This window comes from Dermacentor variabilis, chromosome 5 (assembly GCF_050947875.1).
Source record: "Dermacentor variabilis isolate Ectoservices chromosome 5, ASM5094787v1, whole genome shotgun sequence".
Classification (NCBI taxonomy): Eukaryota; Metazoa; Arthropoda; class Arachnida; order Ixodida; family Ixodidae; genus Dermacentor; species Dermacentor variabilis.
In genome coordinates, this window is record NC_134572.1 from 178,656,074 (window position 1) to 178,675,943 (window position 19,870).

General features: G+C 42.5%; 1 protein-coding gene across 1 annotated transcript in view; it reads left to right on the plus strand.

Annotated features, from left to right (window-relative positions):
* The window catches only part of LOC142583366 (LHFPL tetraspan subfamily member 2a protein), a 170,331-nt gene extending 162,797 nt beyond the window's left edge, over nucleotides 1-7,534 (plus strand). Inside the window, exons 4-5 of the mRNA XM_075693797.1 lie at nucleotides 1,441-1,554; nucleotides 6,504-7,534. Of these exons, the coding sequence (XP_075549912.1) occupies nucleotides 1,441-1,554; nucleotides 6,504-6,646 (257 nt within the window). The 3' untranslated portion in view covers nucleotides 6,647-7,534. The remainder of the gene's footprint in view (nucleotides 1-1,440; nucleotides 1,555-6,503) is intronic.
* Nucleotides 7,535-19,870: the final 12,336 nt, after the last annotated feature.

Sequence of the window (19,870 nt, forward strand, 5' to 3'; positions counted from 1 at the left end):
GAACATTGACCATTTTTCTTGCTATAGAATCTGGTGCACGTGATATTTCAGCTTCATTTAGGAGCTTTAACATTATTTCTACGTCAGTTTTCTAATTAGGAACGCCTACATGGAATGTAGACATGTGTTTTATTTGGGGTTAGTCTCTGGCAGATTGCCTCGATCGTTTAGACGCTTGCAACTGCTACCAAGTGAATGGGCGGTGTGTTCTCGCGCTTCTTCCGCAACTTGTTTCATTCGACCTGCCGGGTAACGAGATTATTTTCGTTGGTCTTGTCCGGGTGGAACAGAAGTCGAATGTATGTATGTATGTATGTATGTATGTATGTATGTATGTATGTATGTATGTATGTATGTATGTATGTATGTATGTATGTATGTATGTATGTATGTATGTATGTACGTACGTACGTACGTACGTACGTACGTACGTACGTGCGTGTGTATGTATGAACATAACTTGTACTCAGACTAGTTGGTTGAAATGCATAATTTGAACAGCTGCACAAACCACACATGAATACAAAGAAGTACCACAAACACAACAAATTGCAGCCAACAAATTTGTAGCTGAATTCAGAAACTACTTCAGTGGGTGACGGGCAACTGTTCATTATAGGCAAAGAAAAGCCATTGTTGGTTAGAAAGAAGACAGTAATTGTTCCGTACTTGCATTGCCTGCCTCATGGCTTGAAAAATGTGGCCCTGAGATACAAGGTCATCGTAGTGTTCTCTGTCCTCAATTAGCTATGCAGAATTTGTAGATCTGCGCAAAGAAAGGTGCTAGGAACTAAGAAAGAGAAAAGCACGTGTGATATCAAGCATATACAACACATGCTTTGTAAGGTTGAGGTGGTCCTCTCCATTCCAGTGACATGTGGAAAATCATGTAGTAGACAAACTGGGAGATGCTTAAATGTAAGATTAAAACAACATGAGCAATCATTGCGAACTGCGGGATATTCCAATTTAGCATAATGTATCAACATATGAAAATGCACCCCAAACTTGTAGGAGACATCGGCATTAAAATAGCACAAAAATTAGTTCACAAGGGAAACGACGGAAGCACTTTTTCATTAGAAAACAGAAGGAGATTGTATCAGCATGCCATCTATCACGCTTTATGACCGTTAGTTTGATTTCTTGGATACAAGGCTTTGATCACTGCTTTCGTCCCTTTTGTTTGTTTCTTCTGCCTTTCATTGAGAATGCAGGGTTTTCGTCTTGATGTGTATTTATTTGTTCATCTTTTCCAATTAAGTTTAGTTGTGACTTCAGTGCCATGTTTCCACGCTCCTTCTTCTCCGTGTTCACATATGGTTTCTGCTGCCTTTAAAAATTATATATGTACATATGCATGTGTGTGCGTAAAAGTGTGCATATGTATGTATGTGTGTATGTGTGTACATACATGTGGGCCCCTAATTGGTGATGCAGGATTGATGTTCCTGCTTGGGCTGCTGCTGTATCCAGCTGGCTGGGGCACTCGGAGAGTGCACACAGTGTGCGGGCCACACTCGGAGCCCTTCATGCTGGGAGGCTGCTCTTTAGGTAAGAGCACAGCACGGGGACAATTCGCTCTGCAATTGTGCAGGAAAGACGCACCTTTCGCACATGAAATGTGAAGATAGTGCAGTTTAACATACTCCTGGAAGCTCATCCTTGGAAGTCTACATTCCAATGTGGCATCGCCTGTCAGAAGATCATCAATGGACCACAACATTTCTACACATTTAGACATTTGTGGCGTTAATTTCATCCTGACGTAGGATATCTTAAAATCTTTATTAGTTTTCGCCATTACTTCTCATGTGTTTCGCACAGTAGTGTTCTTGCTTTGACTGTAAACACATTTTGTTTGTGCAAGGTGTTTCACATAAATTGAACCAAGCTTCTTAAGAGGACTGTCTACCGCTCGGAACATTTCTGTGAATTGGGGTGGGAATGAGCAGATTGTGTGTCACATTGATGGAAACAGGTGTGTGCTGTTATTCCATTAAAAGGGAATTGTATATTTAATTTGGCATTGAGAATGGTCTAAAAGTGACGTGTGGTGTCACTTGACGGTGAAACAGCGTAAACATAACTGTGTACCATCACTTGAGCTAAAGCCTGCTCATGGCGAGTTATTTTGCTTACATACATAGCTTAAGATTGTACTTCATGCTTCTGCTATCTTTTTTTTTTTTGCATCGTAGAGTAATTTTTCTCATTTCCAGCTAGCACGTATTGAAAAGTGGTGCTGCTCCCATGCAGACATGGAGCATAAAATCAATGGGTCCTCAAGTGTACCCTCCCAACATAATGATGTGCGCCAGTGCTGCCAGAGGGAAGCAGTGCAAGGATCGAAAATGGTCACTTTTAAGGTGTGCCAGTGTCTTCACAAGTGGGTACTCGTTACTACAATGTGCCCACACGATCGTTGCACAAAATGCTTGGATTTTGGCACCAATTCCATCAAAAACAGACTACACAGACTGCACCTGTAGGAAACACTGAAAAAAAAAAAAGAAAATCGATGACTTACTGAACCAAGTAAGCATTGAGGACACCTGTTAGAGTCGTAATCTCAGTGTTTAATAAAAAGTAACCATTCCTGTGGAAACCTTATGCGCTTTCTGTTTCTCACTTCTTCCGGCATAACATTTCCATTGCACCCACTAGTCAGTGTTGTAGGTGCCTGCACGCAGTTTCAAGAGAAGTCTGCAAATATTGAAAAAGTCTGTTTCGAAAATTGTAGTCCCTTCCCAAAGAAACCACTGCACGTTTAGATACATTGAGAGGTGCGATTTCTATTGCACTACAAAATACTAGGTCCTTGAGAAATGGCAGACATATCCTTTGAGTACTATTGATGGGTGAATATGGATAACAGCATATTGTTCACAGTGGTCTCCAGCAGCTTCAAATATTCTTGCAATGTACGTACTACATAGAACCTGTCCTGCAATTATGATGCCAATGGAAGGACCACATCTCACAGTGATGAAACAAGTGTGATTTTATTCCTCAGGCAGGAAGCTATACCTTTAACTTGGCAGAGAAAGCTGCATGAGGCATGAGGCAGTGGTTTGATGATACATTATAATGCAATACGTTCGCATGCTGCTTTGGCCTCACATAAATATCCACACCTTAGTACTTGCCAAATACATCCTGCTTTGTGCAAAGTAAGGCCACTTGTTTAAAGTGGCCCTGGCTTTGGTCTATGTATTGTCACAATGAGTTGTTACGCATAGTGTAAGTAGATTAAAGTGAGGGAGCTGGTTAATTGTTGACATGGAAAACTTTGTGAAGCAGTAGGCGAGGACAGAGCAAGAGGAACACAGGAACTGTACTTCCAACTGAGTTTATTTGAAAAGATACTGCTTATTGAAGCATTGAAGCTGAATTGCTGTAAACGTGTTTTTCTGTTAGAATACTAACTGAGAAGCACTTCCGTGGAGGACTTGTATGAATCTTCCAAGAAATTAATTTGTGAGTAACAAAACATGCCCGGTTCACTACCCTTTTCATTGGGAGGATTTGTATTTAATGTGAGAGAACTGGGACACATTGCATGGCTGTGCTTGACATTGTGTGTGGATGCCAAGCATAAACTGCAATCACTTGGCCTTTCACGTCATGTAGAACCCTTGGTAGCCTTGACTCGATGTAGTTAATTGGTGATCAATCAATCTATTGGGTCTAACTTCCCAGAGCGACACGGAGCTTAGGCAAGATGACATAGTGAGCCCTCCAAATCAGTTTCAATTCGCTGGCATCCTCAAATGAGCAGAAAGCATTGCATACAAGTATTTCTGCATTCTACTGAAATGTGGCTACCATGTCCAGTAACCTTGAGCTCACACTTGGCAGCAGATTTCAGTTCATTCTAGTATTAATTTCAAACACAATAAAGCAAACTGCACAGATATTATCCCAAATAAATATTGACATGTGTACTTGTTTATCGAATGATCACATTTCATCGTCTAACAAATATTATCGCTTGGCACAGAATGCACTTGCATGTATCGGAAGTTTCTGGAATGTTATCGATGGTTCTACCATCGCCGAACTGTGTAATCTGATTGCATGTATGTGTGAAGCGAATGGCACAGAACTTTCTTAAAAACATGCGGGCACCAGCGATTACTCTGGAATGTTTGATGGCTAATGTATAAAATCTGACGCGCTTGACCGGCTGATGAGATTTTCAATGATCACCGAGTGTGTTCGCCGCTATCATTGTTCTTTGAGTGTAGCCTGCTTTTGAGAGCACATGTTCGCCCAATAAAACGCTGGTTTCATTAATCACAGTTTTGCTGCCTTCTTCATCGTCACTACTATGTGACGCTGCAAATGAAGACACAGTCTTTAGCACTTTAGGTAAACCACTTGTTCAATCGCTGTGCATGCCAACATTGTATATCGATGATTGGTGTGAGCCCTAGGGAGCAAAAGAAGAAAGCTTTTTCATAACGAATCTTGTGGCATCATTCTTAATCAATAATTTACTATAAATAAGACAAGGTTATTCTTCTGGGTCTTTCTTTCCCACTGAAAGTATGACTACCATACATTTGCATTTGCTAGTGGAGTTGGCAATGACTTGATCTGGTTCTCTGCAATGTTACGTAACAGTAGGCACATGATATTGATTGATTGACTTGCGAGGCTTTGAAACACCTGAAAGCAACACTGGGATGCCGTACTCTCCTGTTTAATTCTGATCACCAGGAGATCTTTAACGCACGAGGATCTTAATGCACCTAAATCTCAATGCACAAGTGTTCTTGCATTCTACCTGCATTAAATATGCAGCAGCCATGGCCTGCAATGGAGCCCATGATCTAAGCGCTAGAATGCTGTGGCCACCGACTCACTGTGGCAAGTTTAGCACATGATGCGGCATCACTGTCTGATGTATTTCCAATCATGTCCGATGTTGCGCCTACATTAAACGGTGAATGGGAAATTCAGTTTCTTTGGGCAGGCGTTCACCCATTCTGTGCTGTCAAGGTAATAGGGCAGAGTCTGTTCAGTGCTGTTTTTTATGCGTGCAACACGCTTTGCCATCTTTGCAAAAGGGTTTTCAAAGGTGGTGCAAAACCACGCTGTAAAATGAAGCATGTGCAACAATTTGTCAAATATCGGAGTGCTGTAATTTACCGAATATTGCTTTCCTGTGGGCAGTGACATCAGTGACAGACATCTCAAGCATGCATACTCGCTAAAAGGTTCGCTTAGCGGCCATCTAACCGAACACTGCAAGAAATTCGCTGCAAGCCCACACTTCATGAGTGCGCATGTTTAGGCAAGTACTACGTTGAACAACACAAATACAAAATTGTTGAAGCCTTCACCATGCATAAGAGTGGTGAAAATTGTGTGAACGTACCTTCACTATCACTACACTCCATCTACCCTGCATATGACATTGCTCTGTTAACAGTGATATTTTAAGTCCTTGTTTGTTTCCTTCTACTGATTGCATATACTTCCAATACAGTGGAACCTCGTTGATACGATCCTGCTACGTACAATTTCCCGGTGCCAACATTCACGACTGAGAACATAAAAAAGAGCTAATTGAATTAGGCTTATTTTTTACCGGTTCATACATTCCTGGAAATCACAACCTTTCGGCACCAACGTTCAGTACATCGCGAAACTGCGATCGTGTGATACGTTTTCCGACTGTTAGATCCCATGTAAATAAGGAAAGGGGGGAGGCGTGCATGATTGAGAACAGTAGCCGCCCGCCACAGCAGATTTACCGCAATACTTGCCGGCCCGTCCTGCGTAAAAACGCTGGCACGTACTTAGTTTCTAATTCCGGTAACAAAAAGTCTACTCCTGGGCCGTTGCACGCCGCATTCACAGCTATCGCCACCAACCCATTGCAATAACCATCTTCACCCATCTATTTTACAGCGCAGGGGCCTAGTGCCGTTGGAAGCGCACGGCACGCTTTTAGTAGGCAATAACCCAAATGTGCCGCCATCCCTTACTACAGGCGGCGTGATGTGAGCACCACCTTTCGCTAATGCAGCATCGGGCGTAACCCACCGACTCGATTTAGTTTCGGTTTCCCATCGCCGTCCTAAGACGCTGCGCAATAGAAAAACAACAAAACGCATCTCGTGCCGCAGGAGCACCACCAGCTTGACGCACGTCGGCGCGTCGTGCCACAATGATTCGCGCAACGCTTTGCATTACATATATGTCTGGTACAGTTTAGTCTGCAGTTTTTTAGCTACTTTGGATCATACGTTTTCCAGTTATTACGTTCTCTCTCGCATTTTTTTCCAAAATCGTATGAATGAGCTTCTACTGTATATATTGATGTCTACAAGCAATAAAAATTGGTTGTTGTTAGCACCATGTTTGCCTACTCTCAACATCATCCCATTTTTTTAACGTTCTTTCCTTTTAGTTTTGTAACGTACGAATCAGCCGCATTCAACACGCTAATGCAGAATGTGTGCTTACATTTTACTTGCATTCTTTCCCAGGCTGGGCCTTCTACCTGGCCATCGGATCGACACTCATCACATTTGTCTGTTCTGTGCTGTCTGTCCAAGCCGAGGTTTCCACATCGAGCGACAAAGTGCAGGACGAAATCCTGGAAGGGAAAAACCTCATCTGCTTGCTGTAGCTGTGCTGCCAGCACCAGTCCATCCCAGTCGCACGTCCCCCTTGCCGCACTGATAGCTTTTGCTAGGAATCTATGAACGGTCTGCACCGTCCCATTTGTGGCCCACTATCATTTGCTGGTACCTACTCTGTTTGGAAGTGAATGTTCCGGTTATTTTTTCTTTTTTTTTTTAGTTAATAGCTGTGGAGCTTGCATATTAAGTTGTCGCTTGTGGGCATGTCATATCTATCTTGTGGCCCTTTCAGCGCCATGACAGTGCTTTACAAACTAACATTGCAGTCAACTCTATCCAAACGCCACCTTCTTATTGTGCAGTTGGTAACCACTGTGCTCCCTGCTGTACATGCTTTGTTTTCAGGTGCAACCTTACAGCAGTGCAGATATCAATGCCGTAAATTTGCAGCCAAAGTCAATATATGCATATAACCGATGACCCCACTTGGCAGTCAATAAAAATTGAATTTTCAGCACAAAAATACTGCATACGCTGTCTGCAGGTAGTAATTTGGTAAAAACGCCAAAAACGCCACTGCGCAAAATGCTGTTTGTTGTTTATACCCATGCAGTGTCATTGATTTAGTCATTGATTTCACTTTTGTTTTGTGTGTATGCTGCAACTGGGTATTTTGTGGCCGTGGCAACTGATAACTTACTGCGACGGGACTTTTTAAAAACTGTGCTAGACTGTGTGTTTGGGAGTGCATATATTGATTTTATTGTTATCACTAGCTCTACCTGTCATGAGGTGGGTTTTTCGTACCTGCTCTGGGTGTATCAATTAAATTTTTTTGTAGCTAGGAACCAGAAGATGTCACTGCGATGCCTTTCTGCCTATGTTAGATGTCTGAAAAAATAAAAAAGAGTGGGAATTGGAATCTTTGCACACTATACATGCACTAAACTTTGCATTTCATCTTCAGCAGCTAATGTTACAATGCATAATTTTTTTTTGTTTTTATCAACATAATGCCAAAAAGAATGACTGCGTTACGAGGATGTTGATTAATGTTCGTTGTGATAGTTCTGTGTCGTCCAAACATCCACAGAGCATTGTGGCTCTGACAACTTGTTTGATTGAAGCAATTGTTTTACGTTAATAGAATGTTTCCTGTACTCCAGTTTAGTATGCGAGTGAACCCAAGGGTGCAGCAGCATTACTTGTATTTTATGAAAATGCTTTTAGCACCGACACACGAGAAAGTGCAAGACCTTATTAAGCATTCTACGTGATGCTTCTTGCAAAATGTGCGCATTAAAAAAATTGTTGATTCTGGTGTTTCTAAGTGCAATCAAATTGCTTTCATGTGGACATGGGAAGCACATATCATATAGAGACCTTTGTGTAAGCCTGTGCTGATGGCGATGCAGTAGCGAGGAATGTTTTAAGTCCTGAATGAAAGAGTGTATGCAGCTTCTTGCTTTCTTAAGCACATCTTCCCAGTCACTCAGGACCTCCTTTCACGTTGACATTTTAAAAGTCTAACTGCGCGCAAGCTGTTTCAAACGTGGTCGTGAAGTGATGCGACTGCTTTAAGCGACTGCAGCAACATTGTACAAGGTCTTCCAGATCTAAGCTCTGAAGCAAACAGCTGTCAGCATCGTGCCGAAGAACAAGTTTATTACTAATTTTGCATATTGTTCCGCACCTCGCACCTGTTGAATGAGTGTTAGTTTTCAATACACATTGTTGAAAGAAAGAAAAATGTATAATGGATGACCACTTTGAAATTGTCAAGGTCAGGCTGTAAGTGCGCTGTATGCATAGGAGTTTGGCAACGCGGCCTCAGATTTGTTCCTGTACACCTCGACTTGCATGTGAACATCTGCGTACATGTCAACGGTGTCTTTTGTAAGAGTACCGGCATAAGATTCCTTTTGAATTTTTTTCTTTCTCTGTAGCTATATACATAAGCGTTTGTCAACACAGTGATAACGCTGAATAGCCTGAATTCCTCCTGCAGGCAATAAAAAAAATTGATTTATCGTCCTTTAGCACAACCAGTTCAAAAGACGCACTGCGTGTTGCACAGCTGTGCAGCTTTGTGCCATAGTGATTGGAGTGGTGATCGGACAGCATCGCAAACTACTGATGTACGCACCAGTCAGCCCAGCAAGGTCACAGGCAAAAGTGTCTGACTGTGCCACTGAGAACTCAGCTTTCTGAACCATATCCTTCTGTCATCCTTCCCTTTCATCTCGTTCAAGACATGTTGGATCTTCGTGCAGGATTAGAGGTCAGTCATCATGGTGTCACCAGGAGTCGAAAACAGCTCAATGGTTAAATATTAATCAGAACGGTTTAGAGCCCACCACATTCTTCCAGAGCTTTTCAACCACATCAATCATGAAAGTCTTCGTGTTTCTTTCTCTTCTTTTTTTTTCATGCACTTTTTCATACAAGCTTCCGTGTATTAAGGTCTGGACACCATCACCAAAAGGCACTAGTGTCAGCAAATTGTTACATCAGCTGGGGTCATAAAAACTGATTATAAAGCGCCACTTCTCCCAACGTCACAACAATAAAAAAGTCAGCAGGCCTATGAGTACATTGTAAGCAAAGCCAAATAGAAAACGTTTACAAACTGCAGTTTTTTTTTTCTCCCAGCCAAACGTGCGATTTTTAGCAGGCAGTAAGAGATGACATGCAAAGTTTAATTTCTTTTTTTGTCACTTGTATTTTCACATTACAGAAAACTACGTAAAACTTGTTTGGTCCCATAGCCTTGCTGGCTAGTAATGGGACCGATTGTTCAACATACCTGCATAATTCGGCAAGCAGTTACCATTTCATCACGCACCGGTGGCGTGTCAGTCAAATATCACCTATGGCACAAAGCCATGCTGCACTTCGAAACAGCTGCAGAAAACGGTATAATTAATCATTTGTTCCTGGAGCCAGAACTAAGGCGTCATGCGATGATAGAGTGGTCAATATGGTTAACTCTGAAAGAATAAAAGAGAAAGGATGCTTTAGCTCTCACATTTTCTATTCTGATATAGTTGAAAATACCTTTCTTATATCTGATATTTGTTATAAGTGTACATTCATTGTACATCGACATTGTCAAGAAACATTCATTTACTTTATTATATGCAATGATTTGTTTTATCCATTTTGATTGCATCGAGGTTTGGCTGTACATACAAGCTTAAGAACACGACGTCGTCGTAGGCCCTAGAACTTTTGTGCAATTATCTGCACGACTTCAGGACATGCCATGGCTGCTACCCATTTTTTAAGGTAAAATAAGCTATTTCGATGGATTTGTTTGCGAGATGTGCTTGCCTTGTGCAAGTTTTTTACATTGGTAGTATTGCTTGGCACAATTGCCAGAGTACAGCACTGGTCTAATATCCTTTAAATTTGCTGCAAGAGTGATTATGAAGTGTATTAATGTGCTGTACACTGCTCAATGATGTATCACTGAGTGAGTACTTTTGATTCCTGCGAGCCTTTGGTAGTTGTGTGTCGATAAATTAGACCGTATTGATAGTAAAGGTTTGATAATGATAATGCAAGAAAACCAATTAGGGGCACCAGTGTAGTAAGTCTCTTTAGCTATTGACACCAAACTGAAACATTTTAGCTGTTGTCAGTGGAGCTGCCCTCATTGGTTAAGTGACAGTCTCGGTAAAAAAACTTTAACCAGCTGTGAATGGCCGGGGAGCGGCGGTGCACGTTGCTGCTTGCTTGCATCGATGACAAAAAGGGCGAGGGAAGCATGTCTCTTACTCTCAAGCGTCCTTTGATAACAGCACTTGTGAAAACTAGTGCGACGTTCGTTCTGCCAGCTGTGAGGTCATCTTGCAGCCGCCGCAGTACGGGGCTTCGTGCAAATAAATGCGCTCGCCTGGGCAAAACTGCCCGGCTTCCATGCAGCGCAGTATACTATAAAAATTGTCCTAATCATCGAAATTACCTACTACAGTTTTATCCTACACATTCAAAGGCGAGAGCCTTCGCATTATACTTTTAAATAAACATCTTAAATGTGTTTCTGAGTGCAATGAAAACAAAAGATAAAATACAAATTGACATCTCTCAATGCTGTCTAGCGTTGTTCCAGGTGTTATTGTAATAGGCGGGCAATTCAATCATCGTTCATTTAGGAAAGACCAGAAGCAGCAATTTCAACTACAAAGGCTCTCTACGAAAGGGCCTGTAACCACAGTTAGAATATTTCAAATACGTTGGCCGCATTTCTCCATTAAGGAACGGCGACACAAGTGCGTTTGGCATTGAAGTTCTTTAATTACACCCACAGTGAGATTATGAAAACTTTTCGGGACTAGAAGTTGTTTGCCCTGCCTGAGTAGCCGAATGAGTTAGACCCATTCCCTCAGCATTTCGGAAAGTACCCACCACCTCGCCTTTATTTAAATCTTCGTGCACACTGCCTCATTATCGTTAAGGCCCACTTTCAAGCACACATGAGGCCTGTGTAAGTTCATCCCGTTTGCATTGGGCATCACGCATTTGAATAGCGTAACGTAGACCAGGGCCACGAGATTATAGAATTTTCGCACAGTGAAGGCGTCACACCGGCGGCGCTGTCGCTGTCACAGGTTCACTGGAAGAAGTATTTTGGATATAGTTTACGAGAAAGGGCTTCACAGGCAGTTTGAAAAAAAATTGGTTATACGTAGCATCCTTTTAACCAGGGACCTTGGCTAGTTTACAGTATAACACATGGGCAAGCTGCAATTGTTCGGGACCACAGACCAAGCGAGACTCAATGCCTTGAAGGCATGCCCCCCCCCCCCCCCCCCGTGCGATCTCGTAGAGATGCAGTTGCCATCCTGAAGCTTATGCTTTCTTGATTAATTTGCTACTTGTGACATTCATGATTGCAAATACGAGATGCCATTGTGGCTCATTATTTAATATATCATTCAGCTGCTGAAGTCAGATCTTAGCTACGATCCTCGCAAAGTGCCCATTTTCGAGCATGCGCAGGACTATTCAGTGTTGTTCCTTAAATTTGGTCCCGAAAAATATTAACTGATGATTACGATACTCGGAAATGCGAAATTTCAGCGTATCACATTTGACAGCGGTCACCGGACACCCCCGCCCACTCATCCAGCATACCCTGCAAACGGCATGCTAGCCGGTCGGTTGGCTTCCGCTTCGCCACCGTCACGTTCACGCCACAATCGCCGCACTAGTTTTTCATGAGCGCTGTTATCAAATGACGCTTGAGAGTAAAGGACTTGCTTTCCTCGCCCTCTTTACCTTCAGCGCAAGTGAGCAGCGGCGCGCACCGACGGTGGCAGTGCCACGATAGCGGAGCGCAGCTGCTTCCCAGCCGTTCAGTGCGTTTAAGTGTTTTTACCAAGGCATCCGGTTTCTCGTAGCATGACTGAGCATGTTTTCTGTTTGTGCCAGAATCATCTGCCTAGCATAGAGGTGCAGTACTATGGTGTGCAACCTTACCACGGCAAGTTATTAATGCATCACTAAACTTAAGTACCATGCTGTATCCAGTGTGGCCCTATCGATGCACAGCAAAATATTTCGCTTTTTTTTTTTTTTCCTGGTAACTGTTCCCATGCAGACACTACTCCCCTAGTCCTTTGCTACTCTGTGCACTGTCTACACCTTCAGGTCAGCAAAACTGCATGCAACTTTCACAACAACAAAAAAAAATGTACAGATTCGTGCCAAATGAAAGAAGTTGGCCGTGCAGTCTGTTTCTATTTCAACCACGCGTGCCACTTGTACGTGGCCTTGTCATTCACTGCATAGAGCAACACCTATCTGAGGGTGAGCTGTTTCATCATTCGTATAGGTGCATTCTTACAGGTGCATGTGAAAAGAGAGACTACTATGAACATCTTTGGACATTCCCATCTTGCGTACATCTGCGTTGAACTAAAATTTCAGTTAAGGTCCATGAAGTAAAAGTGTGCAGCAGTGTATATTCAGAAAGGATGACCAAATGGAACTTCAGGAGCCTTCTAACCAGATAAAATATGAGTGCCTGTTGCTCCATATCTTTCTTGACTTTTTGAGACGTTAAGTCAAAACCCAAGATCGCTACGCATTGTCGCTTAGCGATTGCAGCGATGAAAAATATAGAAGAAAGGAAGCTTGAATGTGACATAAAATCATGTACTGTGCAAACAAGCTGCAGATTCCCACCTACCTTTGCAAGTTGGAACGTTGTTTGTCGCCTGTTTGATGAATGCCGCAAGCTTTTCGTGCTCGCTTGTCTGATGACAAAACTGTTGTATTTTGAATATAAAATATGTACAAAAAGAAAACTGCGTCAGCATTACTTTCCATACTCAGTTTGTTTGAGCACTCTTGGTACACAAAATATTACTTTATATATAAAATGGTCTTGTTCATTTGCAACTAGACCTTACAAAGGAATGGATAGAAAATGGACAAAGAAAGCAAAAACGTGCTGGGCTGCTCGACATGAAGTACAGTAGCCTTTCACTATAGCGAAGTTATCAGCACAGGAAACGGGCTTTGTTGCAAGAGGTAGTACTTCGTTAAAAGCAGAGAAGCATTAAGAGAGCCACAGATAACAGTGTATGCATTCCAACAGTATGGCACCTCTTCGGACACCTAAACAAAGCCAGGCTCGAGATTGGCAACATGAGAGCAGATGCTCATCTGCCCTCACTCTCACATAGTGAAGCGAGAGTGACTTATACAAAGTGAGACTCAACGAACAGGTCACGAGTCAAGTCGTCAGAGCGAGCAGCAAGCGCTTACTTTGCATTTGATCATGAATTCAAGGTCACATTAAGACCACAACCTTAAAAAACTTTAATTCTGGGGTTTTAAATACCAAAGCCAGGACCCAATTATGAGGCATGCCACAGAGGCGAGTTCATATTAATTTTGACCACCTGCGGTTCTAATCTAAGCTGAATCGAAGTACACAAGCTTTCTTGCGTTCTGCCCCTATCAAAACGTGGCCACCACGACCGGGATCGAACCTCCAGTGATCTCAAGCTTGGCACTACAACGCCATGTCCACTGGTCCACCGCAGCCAGCTGGCAACAACCTGCCAATTTCTGTTGGCAGACTTCCAGCGACAGTGGTCTTCGTCGTGTCAGTGCCCTTGTCAATGCAGCAAAGGTCTGCGGACTTTCCGCCAATGGCCACGCTGGCGGACCGACTGTCGGGAGACAGCCGGAGTTTGAAGCACCACTGCTACGACATAAAGGCCCCATCTCAGCGTCGATGCAGTTGCCATGCAGTGTGTTGCCGCTGATTTCCACATGCGCTGCTTGCTTTACTGTGTCAGTTTGACCCCTTCTCAAAAGTACACTTGAATTCAAATTATTTAAAGGAACTGACAATCAATTTTCGTGGTGCTTTTTTTTTCCTGCAATGGAAAGCTTACTCGTCAGAGTGTCTAATCGTGAAGTGCTAATGCGGAAAACACAGTGGAACATTCTTTATCAGAATTTTTCGATCTGCAGTGAGGATGTAGTCATACAATGGAAACATGCTGAAAACAGTGTTAGGTGAACACGATAGCAATTATACGCCGGCATTAGTGGAAGGCAGACGACAAACGTGGCCGTAGCTGTAACAAAGTAAGATTTTGTTTATCTAGTCGATGTCTCTGCGATTCATGTTTTCCGAATTGTTAAATTATTTCTGCGATATAGCTACGTGTTTTCTTGGTTTCCTGTCAAACTGCGTTGGTATTTAACTAGTCAAAACGAAACTAATCGGATCGAAAACGAAACGATGTCTTTACACGTGATAGGGAGTTCAGCGTGTTGCTGTAGCTACGTGAGCATTTTTGATTTCCGAAGCATAGAATAATGTGCCAGTGTCTAATACTATACCAACTGCAATTTTAAGCAATAATTATGCTGTACTTAATGACAGTCGACTTACGTACACTAATCTCATAGAATACATCTGAAGTACCAAGATTTCACCGCCACGTCTGGGCACTTACTGGTTTTGAGACTTTCTTTGCCAATTTAAAATTATAATTCCTACCTAAATTGCAAACAGTGTGCTGAATTCTACTACTAAATATCATGATCATTTTATTTCCATTAGTCTCACAACAAATGCTGGCCACCTCTCAGTCCCTTTAAATAAACATCTATGCCGCAGGGCAAGCTTCATGAAAAAGGAGATTGACAAATAAAGTGTTGCACAATGTAAAGTGTAAAGTGTACGTTTGCTCCATCTCATCGCAGATGGCGCGACCAGGATAATGACTCCACGTCACTTACACCAAGGCTTTCTGTCCCGTACCTAGAAAAATCGCTGTCCTATGACAATGAAAAATAAAACAGAAACAGAGAAGAAAATCCAGGAACAGGATTGCTTCGTCGAACTATACACATTTCACAAAGCTCTTTGTTCCTAGCTGAATCTGACGTGTGCAGATCTCCGGTGAAAGTTTCATTTTAATCTTATTTTTCAGCACACGAACTCAAAAGCTGAATGTGCAACCAATTCTTTATTGCCTTATTTTTGTAACATTTTTTTTTTTGCATTGACAGCCCACATTCCCGAAGAAAGAACACAACATTATCTGTGCTGTGTACAATATTCACTTCACATAGCTCACTCGCCATTTGCATTCACTCCGCAACAAAAAGTCATGCAAACCGCCAGGACATGACAAATGTGGCCATGTCAATTTCTTAGTTAGTACTATAATACTGCACTCTAACACAAATGCAATAATTTTTCCAATGCAGGAATCCAGCTACAAATCAAATTCAGTGAACTCACAGGGCTGCCAGTACGATTTCTACAACACTGAAATGTCATTAATACTAGCATTAGGTTAGTCATTCAATTATGGGTGCTGGCTCTGATGTGTGCGTGAAGGGGGGGGGGGGAGGTTGAAGAAAATACTGAGCAGAGGCAAATCTGTATTGTCATTGTAGCCGCAGAATATCTTTTGTGCCCTCACAGATGACTAAATGTGAACAAAGGGTACCACAGAATGACACCTTCTTCGACATTCAAAACACACAGCAACACATTTTGCACAGAAATCAATCCAAAGGCAACGAAAACTGAGGTGGACACATTACTAAAAGATGTTTGGCTATAGTACTGACCAAATAAGCATTTCGACAGCATGCTTCGCATTTCAATGTGGTTAACACATTGGGAAGAATATAACACACAAACCAAAAATTCACCACAGAAGGGCGGGCCAGGGTAACCTTTTAATGAATCGACCAACTTATATATTCACGTAAATGCGTGCAGTCTGGTCCACTGTTAAGGGGAACACATCTAATTACTATTATATTTCTTAATGCAGCTCCGGTTTAGCAGAGAGGCCAGCAGGCCACCTTTTTTTTTTAAACAGTTGCCTCCTCAGCACATTGCATCAGCCCACTTCATTAATTAAATTAACAAATGGTCTGTTTATATAAGTGACTCGAATACTACTTAGGTGCTTCATTAAGAGTGAGCCGAACTGCACTTTGACCCGAGTTGTCTCGCACAAACCACAACATAATCCAAAAGCAAAGGTGTCTAAACCACACAGAGCAAGGTTGCCCGACAGGCATGACATGACTACACAGGGCAGTAACAAAAAAAAAAATGCCTACTGGAACAAAAATGGAACAGCTGAGGACTTCCCAGCAGGAGATAACAAGCATGTGCGAAAACTGGAACAAGCACCATGGTAGTGTAGGTTTAGAAATAAACAGTGTAAGAAGAGTTTAGGGGGAGAATGAAATCTTGACACAGTGGCAGGAACAGTGTAGCAAAAAAAGATATTATATATATATATAATGGAGGACAGAGGGGGGGGGGGGGGGACACATGAATGCACAAAAAGTCGAACACAATATCACATTTTGGGCACAGTTATGGCAGAACCAGTGTTTGCCATAACCAGGGTGGCTCTATAGAAATTTCCTTGATGGCCGATGCGCAAAAAAAAATAACTGCTGCTACGAGATTCTTCAAAACGAACATAGAAACTACAAATGCAACAAATGCAACACTAAGTGAGCACAGATATGGAATGTTGCCACAATAAGACAGCCTGCTATAAGTGGTTCTTCCGGCTAAGTCAAGCTCACTCGTGCTTAAAATTCATGCAGAAGCTGAGCTCCATAGGGTTTTTGTTTCATACCATGCGTAGATGCAGCACTTGCCAGCTTCATCCAAGATAACTCATAAGTACACATTGTCAGCACCGGGCAAACATTAAATTTCTTGGTGGAATCAACAGTGGCGCCACCTGTTGGAAGCAGTGCGAGAACAACTACGTTGAAACAGACGACAGTTCCTTTCGCCAAGACGCTTTGTCCAGCATGCCACCAGTGCAGACAATGCATACTCGTGATGCATTCCGTATCAAACAGGCAACTACTGCTTCCAAGAAGGGCATTAAAGAAAGTGTGCCACAAAATACAACTTTTATGGCAAATACAAGTACAATTTAAAGGCTAGCCAACAGTTTAGACAAAAGAGTTATAACGGCTTCCCTTATCGACGCAAAATGTCGCACTATAATGCACACTTCCTAAATTAGCAAACAGTGCTCCAACAATGAAATAAGTGCCTGTCACATTAGCAAAGATACTGCAGACTACACCCTACTGCGTTCCTTCCCAACACTGGCCTGTAAGCTTATTAGAGCGCACACAGAAATCATCGCAATGTATTTTTTTTCTTTTCTTTCTTTTTTTTTGTTCACATGTGCTGCTGACAACATTGCCGATGGCAAAACCACAGAATGATAACAAAATAGCTACAGATTCTAGAGCAGACAGGAGAAGTTGGATGTGACCTTGACGGTGATCACAAAGCGAACAAAAACAAAAGCGACGATCACAATGAAAAGTATGGGCTCTTCCCAGCTAGATGCACACGATGTCACCCAGCACTACTTGACAGTTGTTTGGGCAGAAGCATCTTCAATCTCGAAAGCTACGGCAGTAGCTGAAAGGTGCAGCACTCTTTCTTTAACGAAACTTGGCGACAACAAAAGCACCTGATGAAGGACAAAAAATACATGACATTCACCGGATATCTTTGGTACAACGAAGAAACGTGCAATTCTGCCCCTACACAGCTACAGCGTTAACCGATAAAGACATCTGCAGTGACAGTGGCCATAATATGTGCAAGCTTCTCGGCACCGAAAAGGAGCTTATGGAGATCTTCATGTCAAAGCATCCATTTCAAATAATTTTAAATGCAGCAACTATTACAACCTTGACTGAACAAATAACACGGTGTAAGCTGCCCGGGTTACAAGTCCTGAAGCTGCGACTAAGTTTCTCCACACAAGGCTTCAACATGCTTCAAGTACATGAATGGGGATCTCCCAACTCGCATCCCAAGTAGCACAGCACGGAAATCCAATGTCAGCTCAATAATGTCTGAATGTTGACCTAACGATTTGATCCCATGTCAGCCCTGCTTTGCGCTACGTCGGATATGGATCCTTGTCAAACAAGATTCTCCGTCAAATTACAAGAGCATCCTTAGAAAAAGAGCAGCTAGAGTTAAGCCCTTGACACTGAATAGCCTGTTGCCTGTGCTCTACAGGTTCAAAGCTTTCAAGGCAGACCTGCTGACATAGTTCTGCGGAACCGGCAAAAAGTGTGCCGTCAGACGTTCAATACTCGTCTACTTTGAGAGCGGAAACTCATCTCACTACTGTCTCTGGAAGCGTACATGACAAGAGTGTGTTAAGGAGGCACACCCCGTGTGGTAGACGACACTGTTTCCATTCCACATTGTCTCCTTGCACATTTTGATTGCAGCAAATGCAAAGGCAGAAACGAAAACGAAAGAACACCACAATGCAACTCTACATCAGTGACTCTAACGAAACGCAGCAAGCCAGTTCAGTCTAGGCACAGCCATTTCCATTGAATGCTACAGATCCACGAAAACGAGAATTGAGAATGCATTTGATTTAGAAGCTTGGCATTGTGCTATGGCCCAATAATGGTTCACTGCAGGTACAGGGTTTTTTTTTCACCATTAGTGCCACTGGCTACTACAATGCTGCAGCCTATATTGTGACATCACATGGAAGTTTTGTTCAAGAACGTTTCAATTACGAGGAATGACCGTATCAGACCAGCACTTCAAAAGCTGATAACGATGGAACCTCGACTACTAGATAGAAGGGCATACACAAAAGCTTACCCAAGCTGTAAGCTAAGGCTTCTTACCATCCCCACATTGAGAAAGCCCACGTCGTGTGTGTCGATAATTTCCAGGGTCTTTTTGTACTATTCTTACAAAATAGATGCAGAGTTTGTGAGGACTGCGCAACATTTCCAAATGAATAACACAGAAAACAAACCATGACAACCACTTCAGTAGGGATGGCCAAACATTAAACAATGCGCCTAGACTGAAAGGGAAATGACTTTGATGAAAACGTTAAGTAACAAATGCACAGCTGGCAAGCAAAGAGTAATGAAGGCGTCAAAAGTCAGTTTCTGAGAGCTACTCAAGTTCCTTTCGGGAGGAGTGGCAGACAGGAACAACCTCCGTAGGCAGGAGCCACACAGATGCATGTATCTGTGCTTTAAATGCAACAGAGGCCACACAGAGTGCACTTCAAACATTGCTCACAGCCGAGTAAAGAAGATGCCTTATCCCTAAACAGAAGGCAAGAAACAAGGCGGGAGAAGGGGGGGAGGGAGGGGCTGCGGAGATGGTAGCTCTCTTTTCAATCTCTTGGGTAAATCAATCTCTGCTGTAGTTTCACCGAGCAATTTCTCGCCCGCAGAAAACATTCACTTCTGGGTACGTCCGAGGAGGCGGACAAGGCAAGCATGTTTGGCTGCGCCCCACAAAGCACGCCGAAGTTCACTTTGGATCGCCTTGGTTAAGGGGGGAAAGGCACTTCAAAGCTTTATTTTTTAAACAATGTTACTCAAATCTGCACAGTTAATGTATTTTTACCAGCCGATTTCAAGAATGCAATTTTGTTGTTTTTATATTGAATATATTTTATGAGATGCTTAACAGGATGTTCTCTGTTTGGAGCCTAATTAGCTAATTAATAGCGACTTGCACGGTAACATACAGCACACGGAATCAATCGTGAATGTTCATAGTGTGTCATAAGCTATAAATCATTGTTTTAGGCCATTTTGAAGTGAAGTGACAGGTTGTCAAACTTAGTCATAGAAAATGCCCACATTGATAATCGAAAAATATCAATATGGGCATTTTTTATGACTAAGTTTGACAACCCATAACTTTACTTCAAGATGGCCTA